The sequence below is a fragment of the Dicentrarchus labrax genome, unplaced genomic scaffold (genome assembly GCF_905237075.1).
Source record: "Dicentrarchus labrax unplaced genomic scaffold, dlabrax2021, whole genome shotgun sequence".
In the NCBI taxonomy this organism is placed as follows: domain Eukaryota; kingdom Metazoa; phylum Chordata; class Actinopteri; family Moronidae; genus Dicentrarchus; species Dicentrarchus labrax.
In genome coordinates this window covers 14549114-14565889 of record NW_026136709.1, presented here as the reverse complement: position 1 = coordinate 14565889, position 16776 = coordinate 14549114, and the positions used below count along the sequence as shown (strand labels likewise).

General features: G+C 42.8%; 1 protein-coding gene across 1 annotated transcript in view; it reads right to left on the bottom strand.

Annotated features, from left to right (window-relative positions):
- Positions 1 to 568: 568 nt before the first annotated feature.
- Positions 569 to 16776, bottom strand: part of map3k22 (mitogen-activated protein kinase kinase kinase 22) — a 38157-nt gene continuing 21949 nt past the window's right edge. The window contains exons 6-18 of the mRNA XM_051410571.1: positions 16055 to 16154; positions 15619 to 15735; positions 15085 to 15199; positions 13136 to 13269; positions 12099 to 12172; positions 10955 to 11016; positions 9258 to 9329; positions 8549 to 8713; positions 7026 to 7174; positions 6794 to 6925; positions 5563 to 5692; positions 4119 to 4296; positions 569 to 2761 (exon numbers count right to left, since the gene is read on the bottom strand). Of these exons, the coding sequence (XP_051266531.1) occupies positions 2533 to 2761; positions 4119 to 4296; positions 5563 to 5692; positions 6794 to 6925; positions 7026 to 7174; positions 8549 to 8713; positions 9258 to 9329; positions 10955 to 11016; positions 12099 to 12172; positions 13136 to 13269; positions 15085 to 15199; positions 15619 to 15735; positions 16055 to 16154 (1657 nt within the window). The 3' untranslated portion in view covers positions 569 to 2532. The remainder of the gene's footprint in view (positions 2762 to 4118; positions 4297 to 5562; positions 5693 to 6793; positions 6926 to 7025; positions 7175 to 8548; positions 8714 to 9257; positions 9330 to 10954; positions 11017 to 12098; positions 12173 to 13135; positions 13270 to 15084; positions 15200 to 15618; positions 15736 to 16054; positions 16155 to 16776) is intronic.

Here is a 16776-nt window from a genome sequence, read left to right as displayed (position 1 = left end):
AATAAGCCAGTGTATTGCACTTTAATCATGTTATTAAACCAAAGTAGAATTAAAGTGTTCCTAATAAAGTGGCCAGCGAGTGTAAATACAAACCTATTAATCAACGTACAGTATTCTGAAACTAAACACAAAAAGAAAGGACACAATACAATAAGTTTAATTATGACTTAACATAAAATAATAATTATACACTTTGAAGCGTATGTGGTACGTTCTCCCTCTTAGTCCTCAATGTGAGTTGTATATAAATAAAGAAAATATGAACTAAAAAAAGAAAGGAATTATGTTTTAGGAGAGGGAAAACATTTAATACATTTACAAAATGACAGAATGATGATTATTTTTTGTTAATGGAAAGTGAAAATGTTAAATTAAAAAGCTGGGTTGTATCTTGTAATAGCATACAAATTATATAATGCAGTACAAAAATAGATGTTAGCTCCGTAGAAGAAAAATAAAATCAAAGAGTGAATAAAACAGAGAGAGGTGCTAAAGTGATGCTTTTCATAACAGTCTGGGGAAATGTGATCACAATAAAAACACAACACAATAAAATCACACAGGCAAATAGTCTTAGACCTTGGATTTATTAAGTTAAATGTACAAAAGATCAATGATACATTTAATGTTTCAAGGCTTTGTCATTAAGACAAAACAAACTCTGTCCCAATCGAAAGCCTCCCAGCCTTTTTCATACTGCCTACCAGCTCTCAAAGAGACGATCATACATACTCCTGTCTAAATCACAGTACAATCTACTGTATAACGTAGCTATTTCATCAAATAGATTTGTATATAATGTAAAGAAATTTCATACAAAAGTGCAGAACAATATGTATTTACAGTATAATCTTTTTTTTTTTTCCATATAAAAAGAACTTCAGCAAATCCTGTGTGTGCTCTCTACTGAACAGCTGCTCACCTTATTAAGAAGCTTTCCGCTTTGGCAGTGAACATTTGTGTTCACAAGCAGATTCAGATAAGGCACTGACAAGGGTCAAAAAAAAGATTTGATCATTCTTTAAGTGCCACTGTATTACAGCTAGCCACTACACCTCCAACATCAGTCTCCCCAGTTAAAGTTTCATCTCCACTTTAAAAGAATACAGCATTTAGCGCCGTCCAACTTGATCCTTTTTTTTTTTTGGCGACTTGTAATATTATGCACATGATGTTACACGGAGCAAGGTGTGCTGTCAAGTGGTCATTAAGTGACCCATTCATATAGTGTGGGAAGCAAAGTAAAGGCATGGGGTGACTGGATCCATACAACGACGACAAAAAAAAAGTAAATGAGACGCTTACTTCGATCTAATTCCATAGCGCTTTTCATTCCAACACAATGTGACGTGGATGCATCTGATTTGGTCTGTGCCGTCTACTGTGCACGAAGCTGCCATTACATAGAAAAGGCTATAGGGCTCTGAGGTGACAAAACAATCCAACGTGACTAATACTGCACATTAACTTTAGCCTTAAAGTTCTTGAACGTTTCTGTCTCTGCAACTTTTCTTTGGCCACTTCTTTTTTTTTTTCCTGTGGACCCAAGGCTCACTGCATGGGAAGCTGGAATGGATGTCACAGACTCCAACAGTAGTGTTGGTATTGCTTAATAGACATTGCACACTTATGCAAAAGTTTGGTTCTTTTTTTTTTTTCTCTTCTTCTTTACATCAGAAACAAACTACACAATTCTCCTTATGAAGTTATATATATAAAAAAAAAATGCTTCAGATAGAAAAATATCTCCTCAGTTGATTATCCTGCATGTTGGAAATGTTTCAATGCATGATATCAAAAGTGCAATGTTGACAATCCTTCTAAATGGGCTTGTGAGTGCTATGGAAGTAGGGAAATGCAACCCTCTAAGATGTTTTTAAAAAAAGACATTCTTACTTACAAATTCTTATTGTAAGGCGTTGACGAAAATACATTTACATTTTTTTCAGGTGACAGTAGAAAACATGTTTGCTAGGATGACTTTGTATGTGTTATTGTCGATCATATAAAAATATTTTACCATCTTAACTTCCCTCACAGCTAACTGATGACTAACTTACAGTACTGTCGCATGTGATCAAGGTCACCAGTCGGTCACGATTACATAGTGTCGGGCTGAACCTGGACACTGTTCTGCGGCAGTAAATGAGTGTAAAGACCCACAAAGCTTGAGTCGTCACTGCTCTCTAGCTAGGGTCACATTTCCTGCTCTTGTTAAAGGACAGCAGTCTTTAGCTTGTGAGACTGCTAAGTGCTTTCTCGTAAGTCCCCTCCGGGGGGAACAACACTGCGACGCCTCGGAGGACTCTGGAGGTCTGACGCAATCAACCTGGCCTCTCTGTGAAAAATCCGGGTTGAGCTAGTTGGTGAGAGATGCAGGGGTCCTGCCAAGGCAGACACTGGTGATAGATGGCAGGGCAGGAAGTTGGAGTGATGCTGGGCCCTGGGGACGGGTGCGGGCCGGAGAGGAGGGGAGGCGCCGGGGCCCACGGAGGCCTCGCAGGCAGGGGAGGGGAGGGGGTTCCACGGGCCTCAGAAGCTGCCCTGGACAAACGGGTGGCTGAGCAGAACATCTGCAGTGGGCCGGCACTTCTCCTCCACAAACACCTGCCGCAGGAAGTCCCTGCATGCTTCGGACACACCCTCTGGAAGCATGGGCTTCGTAGGCTGGGTGGCAATCTTAAAAATGGCTGCCATGGCCTCGTACTCGGCCCATGGAGGTTTCTGGGTCAACATCTCCACAACGGTGCAGGCGACACTCCTGAGGACAAACAAGAAAAGAAAATCTGATTTAATCATATTGGCATAAAATATTAGTAGTGAGTTATATTTATATGTATTTATTTGTACAAAACAATTCAGTGCAACAACACCAATTATGATCACAAAAATAAGAGTTGACCCTTTAACACTCGCCTAAATGAAAACTAATGTACTTTTTTTGATTGTTGTATCCTCAATATAAATTTGGACATAAAGTTTTCAGTTATTTATTACATTGTTGTATGCCCTTCGAATGTAGGGAGACACCATATTTTAATTTAAACAACAGAAGATGGCCACGTAATATGAAAAGATAATCATTTTAATATGTCAATATAATGATATTACATGTTTATATTCATGAAATCTTTCTACCCCACAGGTAGAATGGTGAGTGGTATAATTAAGAGTGGTTTAGTTGCTTTAAACCTGGAGTTAAGATTACTATCCCAATTCCCAATATGTTTTAGGCTAAAAGAAATCCCCAAAAGTAATGTGATTAAATCTTTAAAAAAAAGTATTTTTCATGAAATGTTGATGTTTTAGAGATACATGGTTTTCATTGGACAGTAACGAAATGTAATATTTACTGCAGGGCTACTGCTTTGGATTGCATTATATTTTTCTGGTGTTCATACTGATATAGTCAATATTTCTGCTGTGTAATCCAAACTTAACAGCATTAATGTCCTGGTGGCTGCTATGTATTTGTCTACTGTAACTGGTTTTATTTCCCAGTAATAGAGTATACTTGCTGAATTGAACTTTTATTGCAACATGCGTTGTACCTGCACAATAACCGAAAAGAAGACAGTCTAATCTATCAACACATGTATTACATCGTCATGTCCAATTTACTCTTCATAGTAATGGCAGTGGCATTGTGCTAGTGCCCCAGGTGCCGAACAGAGGGTTGTGAGAGGTTAAATACTTTTATACAGTCAAGTCTCACAAGAATTTTACATTATAAGCTTCACAAATATAGTACTAACTGCAGGGCTACTGTATTGAATTACATTATATTTTACGGGTGATCCACACCTGCCCTGTATTTCTGTTTTGTAATCAGAATGTAAGATTTTGCTATACTGTATGTATCCGACAGCTGTAACTGGTCTTATTTCTTAGAGATACAGTACACTTAACATGTCTGAAGTGTTACCAGAATTTGGTTACATAGAGTACATACCACAAACTCAATTGTTTCAACAATTTATTGGTTTGCCACCCATGTACTGAGGTAACTTTATTGCTTTTTCAGTGTATTTTCGTGCCTGTAATAAATGTTTTGTGCTGCCTGACAAACTAATCTCCCCTTTGGGCCACATTGCTGTTCCATCTGATGTTATTCTTACCATACATCAGCTTTGCGGCCATAGCCCTCCCCATTGATGACTTCTGGGCTCATCCAGTAGGGGGTGCCAGTGACGGACTTGATTCCTGTACCAGACATGCAGATGGTCTGGATACGTTTGCTGGCTCCAAAGTCGCCCAGCTTCACATTCCCTGATGAGTCTCTCAGGATGTTAGCACCTGGTGAAAACAAAATGAGCTCAGAGTTATTCAGAGTCTCCCGAGGACTGTCGATATCCTTCAAGGGATACGTTGAAAAGTTTGGAGGTTCAGTTAATGTAGTCGGCCAATACAGCGTGGTTTCCTGTGCCACAACTTCAACCTGAGTGAACAACCTAAGGGGAAAGGTAAACATTTCCAATGGTTGTGACGATGGAACAGCAGGTTTATTTTTAAAATGTCACAGTATGCCTTTCAGTCACTCACTAAACTCCACAAACACTGATGTTTTCTCCCCTTCGGGAACTTTGGACTGCACAAATCAGAAAATAAAATATTTCACTTTTTGCTCCACGTGGACTGAACCTCAGCACCCTTTTCCCTCCTCCTTTAGTCATTTTCCGACTTGTAGCTGTGTCTATCCCATTTCCTTCAGGCGCTCCACTTGTTTGATCAGTGACTAATGTACACCACTCGCCACTCACTCTCCACACCCACTGAAGGATGGAGGGCTCACAGAGAAGAGACTGAGAGACTAAACCTGTGACCTTTCCTCTTAACTTCTCACTTCTTTAATCCCTTTCCACTGCCTGTAGATGTGTTGAGGGAATGTGAGACTAAATCTACTCCATTTATTTGGCTCCTTGGAACGTTAAATTCACCAAAACTTTATAGTCTAATGTCACGGCTGCGATGCCAAGCTCTCTATCCGAAAACCGCATGTGCTCACAACTCTTTTTACTGCACACAGAAGAGCTCTTGTGTGGTGAGATGAGCACACACCGTATATTACACATGAAGAGCATTTGGAAGTGGAAAATCCCACCCACATATACCCTCATAGAGCGCGTGTCCTATGAGACCTACTATCTTTTTTCCCCACCAGACGGTATATTTCCCTCTTTTTGGCTGCCGCTGAACGAAGCAGTGACTCCCAAAGCTGCGGGCAGCCAAACTAAAGCCTTTCCATCCGGTGCTGAACATTTTTAGTCTGGCCGATTTTCACCAGCATGAAGCCTAATATATCTCATAAGGGGAGTTCAAAATAGCACTTCTTTTTTTTCCGGGCTCCTTCAGTAGACGGTGAATAACCAAATGAGTAAATGTCAACCAGAATAAAATGAATGGATCTGTGCTGTTCTCAGCAACAGTTGCTGCAATATGAACCATAAAGATTTGCCGTTTACAAGCTGTCAGCTAAGTCCAGGTCTCAAGCGTGGGTGTTCACTGGTTACAAATCCAATTAAAATCCTATCCTGACCTTTGCTAGCTCGCTTTTTCTGTTACCTTTGATGTCTCTGTGTACAATCATGTTGCTGTGCAGGTAGGAGACTCCTTGGAGGATCTGTCTGGTGTATCTCCTTGTCACCTTCTCCGTCAGGGCCCCATAGGCTTTCAGCTGGTCCTTTATTGAGCCCTGGAGGGATGGTGAGAGAATTAGTGGAACTCAGAACGGTTGAGAAAAGCATTTATGATCTTTATATTGGCTGTAGTGTTAACTAATATCATTGTCACAGCTGTAGTGTATAAAATTATAGAAGATCTGTTGGAGGATGTGTATGGTGAATATAAAATGGTTCAGTGTTCACTGCTCGCTTGCAACAACATTTCCAGCTGAAGCGGATTTCTTTTGTTTTATTGTGTAAGCAGCCTCTGAGCCAATTTTTAAGTACAAAAACCCAAGTATATAAACATTCAACGTGGTGAAAGAAATCTGCTGAATTTTTTTTAGTCCAAACACCTTCAATGTCCTGCATTTCCTTTCATTTCCTGTTTTCAGTTCCTCACGAGGACAATCACAGGAGCAAAGACCTGATCCAGCAACACCTGTGATGCAGTTTTGGCCTCGCACAGTGAAAACAAAACCCCTCTCCCTCTTCACTTTCAGATGTCAACAGGACACCTCAACAGCTCTCTGGTTCTCAGAGGGACATTTCCCCCCTCCCCTCCACAGTGGGCGACTGTTATCGGTCAGCCACAGCGGTGCAGCCATGCCGACCAGTCACACACACAAACTTGGCTTTGTCACCTCTTCTCTTTCCTCTGCCAGCAAAACTCTAGCGAAACATAAACATTTCCAAGTTCCAGGCAATGTGTGACTAAGACGCTCAATGCCACTCAGAGAAAAAAAATAGCCCAGGAAATATTAAAAACAGGCGCAGGGACGGGGTCCACAGGCGACAGCAGCTCATTAAGACACTCATTTAGTGAGAAAATGATCTCATAAACTGAGCTGTTCTGCTGACATCAACCACTGAGGACATGTTTGTTGACAGCTGGTGACATTTCAAAGTAGTTTTTTAGCAGATGTGGCCGGTACGGGTTTGATTTGATGTTTATGTTAGAATGTCTGTGCCCCTATCTCTACAGCCAAAAACAACTCAAAATACGACATCCTCAGACGTTATTCGTTATTGTATCTCAGGGAAACATTAAGGGCTGTTGCCTCGCTGCTGTACTTCATGTGACTTATAAAAGTTTAAATATATTCAAATGAAATGCCCTGCAGAATACCTACCCCGGGCATAAACTCAACAAAAATTGTGAGTTTCTTCTGTTCGAGGTCCCGAAGACAACCGTAGTACTGAACAATCCGCTCATGACGCAGGTTCTTCAGCAGCTGAATCTCGCACTCCAGAGCGTTCACCTCCTGCAGAAAAAAGCATCTTTAATAGCATCTTTAATCACAGATTATAAAATCTTGTGCTCTAAAATACATGCAGCCAGTGACTTATCGTGTTCTCTCTCACCTTGCTGGTTTCTTGACAGTCTGTATCAAAGGGCACCTGCTTGGCGGCCAGCTCGCGGCCTGTGTCGGCATCATAACAGAGGTAGACCTCGCCGAACGCCCCACGCCCTAGGAGCTTTCCTTGTCGCCAGTTGACTGGAGCCCGCGGCGCTGCAGAAACAATACACCAGATGATGAAAACCCAGCAATAATTTATTTTCCTACAAAGCCCCCAGAGGCAGACTCTGATATACTGACTTGAGCAAACACTAACACTGAAGCATGCGTCAAAATCCACCACAAAACCCGACTGCAACTCTCACACTAACTTCACCAAGACCAGACGTCAAATCCACCGCAGGAGCTTTAAATTACTCTCACCGCAGACCCTCTCAAATGGGGGAAACCCCGATATCTCAGTCAAATCACGCTCAGCCGACAGAGGGTCTACAAAACCTAGAGAGAGCATCTCAACAACTCTCATCTTCACAGGCCCAGACTCTGAGACTTTGTTTTGCTATTAACAAGCCTCTTTGCGGCTGGGTTAGACAGCTCGGTCGTGTGTGGGTGAGAAGGACAGAGGAGGCTGACACGCCAACCACAGACTGCTGAGGCCCACTTTCGTTTATATCAAAGACAATTTCAGGGCAACGTGGACTGAATGACGAGGGGGAAATTCTGCCTGATGTGACATACAGTGTTACGGTCCCTCTACTACCTGCTACGAAGGGTTAAAACATGTTTGACAGCCATAGGGTATTTACTGGAAAAGACATTATCCTTGTTTTGTCTCTATCCATAATGGCAGAACACATTTAAAATTCTTGTGTTTGACTTTTTTCTGCTTCAACAATTCAGTCTGTTTATGTATCCACTTCCCATTCCATTGCTTTTCCATGTGAGTTTTTTGTCATTTTTATAGTAGTGAACCCAGGATGCCTTTCAACGAGGGTTCGGTTTCTTTAAAAAAAATATGCTGATAGGATACCTGAGTTTCACTAGTGATACCGTACTTTTTTTAAGTGCTTGACTTTTCTACATGTTGTTTTATTTTCACTTCGAGAAGCCAAGGTGCTGAAATTATCATTTTGTCTAAAAACAAGCTTCCAAACAAGAACTTCAATAAAAAAAAACACTATGATTTTTATTATATAAATTATCCGATCAAAGAATTAGCAAACAAGAGTATGAATCTGTTTTTTAAAGACCACATAGTGAAATCATAGAGACACAATAAATACGGAAGACATTTGGTCGTACATACGCATTTACACCATGAGGTTATAGCACTAAAGTTAAAAGTACTTAGGTTTGAGCCCGGCCCTACTCTTGACAAGCAGAAGAAAACATGTCTGAACTTTCTTCATTCATGCCTGGGTTATCAGTGAAGGTTTATTTGTCTCATTATCCACAGGAACCAGACACATACAACACTAATCAACAACAAAGGCCCAGAAATTCAGTTTATGTAAGACTGTTTATATGTTTGGAGAGAAAAGTTCCTTTAGTGTTTGTCTGTCCCTTCATTTGAAGGACTCTACTTACACTTGGCTGTACCGCGCTGGCAGCTTTTGTCAGCGGTGCGGCCCAGAGAGCGCAGGTCGCTGTACTGCAGCGTACTGTCTCCATTATAACTGCGTGTGCGACTGGAAGGAACCAGCTGAAACAGGTTCTCCTGCGGCATGAAGCTGCGCGGAAGTGTCCTGCGACCTGAAAACACACATAAAAAAAATAATATATAGACATATTAATGACTTTACAAACTCACAGGCCACTGCATCTTTTGTTTGTTCTGTGAATGATTTTCACACACTACTTTAATTTACAGGTGTTCACAGAAAGTGAGCTCTTGGCCAAGACTTTTAGGGCCAGCCAGAGCAGAATGCCTCTCGCCACTCTGTCCCACTTCCCCTCAGACAGGAAGCAGGGCGCTGTGTTTTTATACAAGTTCGGGTTCACCGCAGGGAAACGTAAATCATTGCTAGCCAAGGTTAGCCCTCTGAGTAAGCAATTACTAGCAGCTGCCTGAAACAGCAAGCCAGCACTTCGTGTACCAAATCTACCCAGAGAACAAACAATATTTAAAAATATTTTATCTGGAAAAGTGGTAAAAATGTGAGGAGGAGGCATTGTAAAGATGTCTGGTAGTGGTGTATGAATCTGTCTGTGTTGTCCTGTGCACATAGTAACGTATCTGTTTAATCTGTGCAGTAATAGTGGTGTTGTTATTGCTCTAGAAAAGCTGGTTTCTTACGGTCTCCGTAATCCTTGCTGCGATTGGGCAACTGGAACTGGCGAGGGAAAGTCCCTCCTTTCCCATGGCGACCTGCGGAGGGAGCAATGAGGCAGAGCTGTCAGTTAGTCGGTCATTGAAGCCTCAACAACTAGTCTCACATTACAACTGAATTCTCAATTTACACTTTTGTGTTTATTCATGTCTCAAGTTCACTAATGCATGCTTAATTGATTGGAGCTAGTCACACACACACATACTGAATGCCTAATAAAGATGACACAGTTTCACATTTGAAGTGATCAGACGCCACATTGCTTTTGCTCGCCTCGGCATGTCAAATCAAAGTCAGGTTCAAAATCAGCGGAATGGAAGAAGCTTTTCACACATGTAACGGAGCTGTTGTGTCGCCTCACTGCAGCCAAGAGAGAAACTGAAAACAGCTCATGTGTGCTAGCTTTTAGCCTTAGCTCTGAACCCACTGGAGCAGTAACTGAAGGCAGGTGGGGAGCACTGCTGACGCAGGCGAGCGCTGACACTCTCTCTCTCACACACACACACACACACACACACACACACACACACACACACACACACACACACACAGAATAGAGAGCAGCGGAGCCACTTGCAATTGAAAGCAGCTGTTCAGTCAGATGACTGCCTCCCCTCGCGCTGTTTTTGTGGCCGTATCCCATGGAGACGGGAGTTATTTTTTGTGTTTGGCAGCGCGGAATGGAGAGGAAAAATCTACTCATAGGGAATGGTAAACAAATACTGTAGCCCTCAGCAGGAAGGGCCACACAGCTTTACATCTGGGGAGGGGAGAGCATGCATGTGTGTGCAGGCACGTGGATGCATGCGTGCCCAAAGCTTCAAGTACTGCTGCAGCTATATGAAGCTCCCATACTCCCAGTCTGAGTACACAATGTGCAGCACACCCTTTTTTTAATTTACAGCACCAGGGGGTGGGCGGAGGGGAAAAAGAAATGACCAGATTGGGGGAGCCGCGGTGGTTCCTCTGTTCATGAGGATTAGTGTGGCGTTATCTGTCATCCTGCTCTATTTGATCTGCGTTCTGAAGGAAAAGGGACAGACAGGGAGCCGAGGGACAAGGACTAGACAAGTAAAGGGGGGGCATCAAGAGAAGGGAAGTGATCATGAAAAGACAGGAAAGCAGCAATGTCTATTAGGAACCGGAGTTAAAAAAAAAAAAAAAAGGGCAGACGAGGAGGGGAGATGGGACGAGAGAGACAAAATAAGGGGAAAGGAGACGGACAAAGGCTGCACACGGGAGAGTGTGTGGAAGATAAAACAGAGTTATGACGCTATCACACTCTTCATCTTCTCCTGAGACACAAGAAATACAACCAAGATATCAAATATCTTCACAAGAACCCAATCCTCATTTTAAGTATTTACTCCCAGATAAAACCATCAAATAATATCATCTCCCTCGTCATTAGTAATCTCAAGAGGGCATTTGCAACGGGGAACATTTTTAGGTAATCAGGAGCTGCATGAACAGAGCTTATGTTCTTTATCTGTGAAACTGCTTGTGGCGCAATAATCACCACAGAAACAAAAACTAAAGTAACAGACAGAACTTTCTAATAATGAACAAGCTTTTTGCACCTCTCTTTATCTTTCTGTAGTGTTTGAGTTGAGAATTAACTCAACAAGCAAAAGGGGTGCTGCAGATTTCTACCCCTCCTTACCTTTGTATTCATAGTTGAGGTTCAGGTAATTATTGTCACGGTTGTTCTGCGTGAAAGGAGGACTGAAATGACAAGAGAACAGGGGGGAAAAAGTTGAAAAATGGTGTGCTGTTTCAGTCAGTAATTTCTGCTTATCTTCAAACAGAGTCTGGCTACAGCTGCTGGCCCGAAACTTCACAACAGCCTCGACTGTAAAGCGGCACAAAGGGCCTCAAAATGACTTCTGCGTTCAAACTACTTTGCTGTCAGTCACAATTGATTTTAAACAACAATGTGCTGAATTAGAAAAAGATAAGCTGCATTAACAATAAGAAAGTGAAAGTGAAGTTTGTGGTGCTTAAATTGCTGAACTTGAGCTTTTCTGTCATTAAATGTGGCGATGTACACCTCCCCTCCCGCCCCCCACTTCCCACCCTCCCTAGCCTTTCTGCGGACAGCCCTGACGACCCGACAGAGAGTGACGTCTCTCTTGACCACAGGGCGGCGCGGGGCCACGAGACCCTGGATAAGGGGCACGCATGCCCGCTCGAAGGGGAAAAGTTCCATGCACTCGTTTCCTGCCATTGTTCTGCAGCCTGGAGCCCAGATAAGCCTCGTGCAGGTAGAGCTGTTTCCGTCCTCTCTCGCTCTCTCTCTCAACCTCACTCTTGCTCACTTTTCTTTTCCCCTTTGATTTACATTCAGTCTTTTTCGCTCTTCAGCTCAGCACTTCCACTCCACTCTCACTCTTTCACCACTTTTCCTTTTCTGGCTCAGTTTTGCCTCTCATCCAGCTCGTTCTTGCTTTACACTTTTACGTCTCCCACTCACTGTCTGTTTCTCTCTCTCTCTCTCTCTCTCATGATAATAGAGGAATCCAGGCGTCCAGATAAGAGTTTTGTCGCCATGGCAACAGCAAAGCGACCCGATTCCTTTTCTCACACAGGCAGCTCAGGCAGGGTCAGGAAGCTCTGCTGGCCTTTAACACCGTTTACAGACTTTACTGAGAGCCTGTGGTTGCTTCTGTGTGTGTGTTAACAGGCACGGACACTGTGATAGAAACCAAATCTCTGCGACTAATGCTGTCTGCAATCTGAATGTGCACGTCATAAACATAAATCCACACAGACAAGGGTCATAAATCACACACTGCATGATGACTCACCTGTCCAGTGCTTGATCTATTGATTGACAGCTGCTCGACAGTGAGTTGTCTGCACTCCCAAAGGGATCCAGCATCTGACAGATATAATGAGGTGAATCAAGGGTCACGGAGCATGCAATCATGTGGGAGAGAATGTAAAGCAGTTCAGATATGGATAAATGGTATAGTATAACTATTTAACTGGAGCGCAATATGAGAATTTGAAGGAGTACTGCGTGTCTTAGACAGGTCTCTTCAAAAGCGGCAAATAAAAATTTTACATAATATCCAAGGATATCTGTTTCTGATTGTTTTCTAGAAAGATGATTTATCTTGGTCTTTGAGGATGAAATAACTGTCCCATCTTCTGCTATACACAATAAAAATACGATACGATACAATACGATATGAACTGAAAAACGTGTTCTTAACAGTCAAATAAAGGCCACTCTTTAAGTGTTCCCTTTAGAAATAATGGACAACACAGAGGCAAAGATGCACTATAGGTAAAGCAATATTCCCTTAACTGAGCTCAATAGAGGCAAAGAGCTAAAGACTTAACTACAACAAGACTAAACAGATTTCAGAGTAAATTATCTTGCATGGTTGCTGGACAAAATTTTTTAAAAAAAAGAGCCAAATTAGAGGGTCATTAAGCCAATGTTAACCATTCCTGTGGATGAACTGGGATTGCTAAAGTCTCAGCATGTTGATACTGAAACTGTCTGGATTAACATTACCTAACTGTTCAATAATACTCTCTAAGTGGCCACAACAAGCATGACTCTCTTGAGATGTCCCAGTTAAAAATAATGGACCAGGTGCAAACAAAGTCGCTACAAAGCAGAGTGGTATTCCCTTAAATTAGTCCAAAAATCAGACCTTTGTGTTACAAATGTCTCCATCCCTATCTGTAAAAAGCCAAATTAGTATATGATGTACTCATTAGATGAACATTTTACATAGAATTCAACATTAAACCACACATCCCGCCAATCATAAAGGAGTGTTTTAAATAGTCCTCATATACAGTCGTTTTCCTCTGGACATGCTCTTACATTCTGGTCGTGGGTCTCTGGGATGAACTCCCCTTCACTGTGGATGCTGGTGTAGGAGCCCTGGCGAGCAATCTGCTGCTGCTCCTCTGGAACACTGCCAGGAGGCGGGGACGTCCGACCTGTGTGCAGTGAACCTGGGACAGTTCGAAAAAGTAGAGCGAGGAGAAAAAACAGGGGGAAGCGAGTAAGGATAGAGTGGGAGATGAAAGAATGAAGTGCAAAGACAGAGGAGAAATGTAAAATCAGAGTACAAACAAAAAGGAGAAATTGAGTGATGAGGGCCAGAAGAAAATGAGGGAGCACAAGGGAAAGATGATGAAGAGATGAAAGCGAGGGGGCAAAGGGGAGAAAACGGCATCACAGTGTTATTCATGGGTACAAGTTCAACAGTGCCAGGACTACGAGAAATGATTTACTAAACCACACTGCTGCCACCTCTAACCTCAATTACTGTGACAAACGCTCCCCCTGGCTGAGCTGCAGCGGAGACTGAGAACTCGTCCTTGACACAGTAAGAAGACCTACTGGAAGTCTGACTGTCGCCGGCTGAGCTGACAGGAATACTGAAAAAGTGCACAGAGGCCAAATAGGTGCCAAAATGTATAGAAATGGTCAACAGTCTAGTTTTTGACTGAAAGCTAAACTCGCAACCTTTTTCTTCACGGCTCAGATTCTTTCTGCCTCTTCCCCCCAGTCTCCATCCTCTCCTTTCCCCCTGCTGCTATACGTCATCGAGCTACCCGGGCTCACATCACATCTTCACTCAACCATCCACTGTGACCGCTCTCCTGTCACCTCTCATCTGCCACCACTCCTTCCGCTGCTATTCCTCAGCCGCTCTGACTTGTGGCTGGCAGGGGAATTGACACAGAGCGGGTAATTCTATACAATTTATATGAGTCGGGATGGTGACAGCGCTGATGTTATTGGGACTAGGTGAGAAAGATTGGCGCTGACAGCGACCATAAAGATGTTTTTTTTTTTTTTTTTTTTAGCTGCTATGCAAAAAATGCAAATGCAACACTGAAGTAAGCGGTTGTCGTTTCTGCATGTGTCTGAGGGTAGAGATAGGACTGAAATGTTGACCCTTCTGGATAGGCCTGATATAAGGAGAGTGAAAAGACTCAGACAGGGGGGAGCTCAGTATTTCATAGAGCAAAATAAACCTTCACGCTATGTTACCAAACAAGCCAGGAGGGACAGCTGAGGAGTGTACCGTCTGTTGGAGTGTGACATGACATGAAAAGGACCTTTGGTGATGACAAGAATCCTGAAACCAACACCGACCCAGCTCATACCCCACTTAAAAGCACAATTTGCCAGTTTTGGGCCAGAATAAACAAACAAGATATACTGTATTGATATAATGAGCATTAATTAGTGAGAATGTTACCATTGGACAGAGCTAGGCTGTTTCTGCGCTAAAACCGACTGACTCTAGCTTGAATATTTGACAGATATGAGAGTGAGCCCCTCATCTCACTCTCTCAGGATCAATACTTTTAACCTGACATCTTCAGAATCAAAGCGCTTACTCATCAAGGTGATGATGCAGGCAGAGAGCTGTTTGGTATGAGAGCAGAAACTTGTCCTTGCCTTGACCTGACATCTCTCTGGCGGTTACAGTTGTCACTTTCACCTCCAATTTGCATATTTCCACTCTGACAAAGCATGCCTCTCTTCTTGCCATTAACATTCCTATGAATGTGGCATCACTGTGTATTATAAATTGACAATGACAAGCCACCCTTGAGGCCTTTGCAAGTGGGCAAGAAATCTTGGCATCAGCAGGATTTGTTGTAAGTGTCTGCCGTTTGCCTCCTTATAGACATAAACACTGTGAGAAATTAGTTCTTAACAACTCCTGATACAGCTGTAATGTCCTTCTGATTTATCCGATAGCCAATGAGATTGTATTTTTCTGCGTGTGCTCCTACGTGTTGGCTCACCTGTCGAGTGTTTGCGCACCCTCTCCGAGCCCTTGAGCAGGGAGCCCTTCAGATCTCCCAGTGACCGTGACGACCTCATCTCGCTCTGCTTATCCCTGCTGTTCACCTGTAGGTACTGCAAAGAGAAAACACACTGAGATAAGGAGCGAGAATAGAAAGGGAACAAGACCTGGAGAGGAAGTGAGGACAGCATTACATCATTGTGCAGTTACATCATCGTCAGCGGGGGAAGTTCCTCCAGTAGCTCTAACTTAATTTAAAGGTTATATGGCTTTCAGAAGAGAATGACTTTACGCAGCTAAATTCCCACTGTCAGCCAGTGACTAAGCTGCAGCTGTTCCCAACACGGTTGTTATGGCTACCACTTACACATTGATACATCTTTGCACAACAGCATGACAAGGCTTATTGTGTAGAAATGCTGCTGTGTAAATCATTCAGTTAGCAATAAAATCTGAAGACAATTTTATGTCCTAAAGTCTCTCCAATGGTGCGTTTCATGTCTTCAAAACGAGCATGTAGTTTGGAACTCACATGGTTGTTCTTGGGGGTCTTGAGCAGTATCCTGAGCAGCCCATTGGTCCCAGAGGTGCAGCCTAACATCAGCACCGCCTGATCCAGGTCCTCCTGGGTCTTCAGGGGCAGCAGCAACTGAAAGGACAAGAAAACATACAGAACGCGACCTTTAATTCACCATTGTTCCACAATGATGGCATGTAAAAGAATCAGCGTACGCATGACGTACTGTAGATGTTGTTGTTATCATGTATAAGCCATCATGCTAATGTACAGTGATTTATATAAGAAAAAACAAAACAAATTAGGGGTTTCTGTACCTTAGAGGATAAACAAATGCTGCAGTGGAACCAGGATAAAGCTGCTTTCTTGTTTTCTAACGCTTATGACATTCTCAATCAGATTCATAACAGCAGCCAAAAATCTTACAAATGTCCACTAGTTGTTCGTGTACCTCTTTCTCCATGAAGAACATGTCCATCTGCTGACCAAAGGCCTCGGTCACTTTCTGCAGCAGCTCCTTGATCTTCAGCGGCCTCTGGAACGGGATGATTCTGGGAAGCAGAGAACAGCAGCAGGGTCAGAGGTCGGAGATAGAAGCCAGTGTTGTGTCTAGCTTCACAAGCACAGACTCTAAAACCCAGCCTTTATCAGCTGGCTGGCAGCTATACGTCGTAGTTTACAAGTTGGTTACAGTTGTTTTTTTACATGCTCATGACAATAAGACACACCAAAGAAAAAATGGGGTGAAAAGACAGAGAAATGGAGTTATAGATGCAACGGATCCAGTTCTTTCCTAGTCTCTGTAGCCTTATTAGCTTTTCTTCTAACATATGAGTGGATTAGAGAATCTCTTTGTAAGCCATTTTATGATGGTTTATGGGTTTCTATGGTAACAAGAGGAAAAATAGACAGGTCAGCCAGGTCAAGGAGAGGAGCGAGCTGATGCTAAAGGGGCATTAATCAATGCAATGAAAACAAGACAGTGCCAGAGTAACCCCCCCCCCCACGCATACGAATGTCTTATCTACTGTACGCCTACGTGTATGACTGAGTGTGTACACTCTGTCTGTCCGTCCCAGTCCTAGCTTATCAGTGACTGTTTGCAATGAGTGTGTATATGGATGCGTGCGTGTTTGTAAAACTCTACATGCATGAGTGTGCTTCCCAATCAGT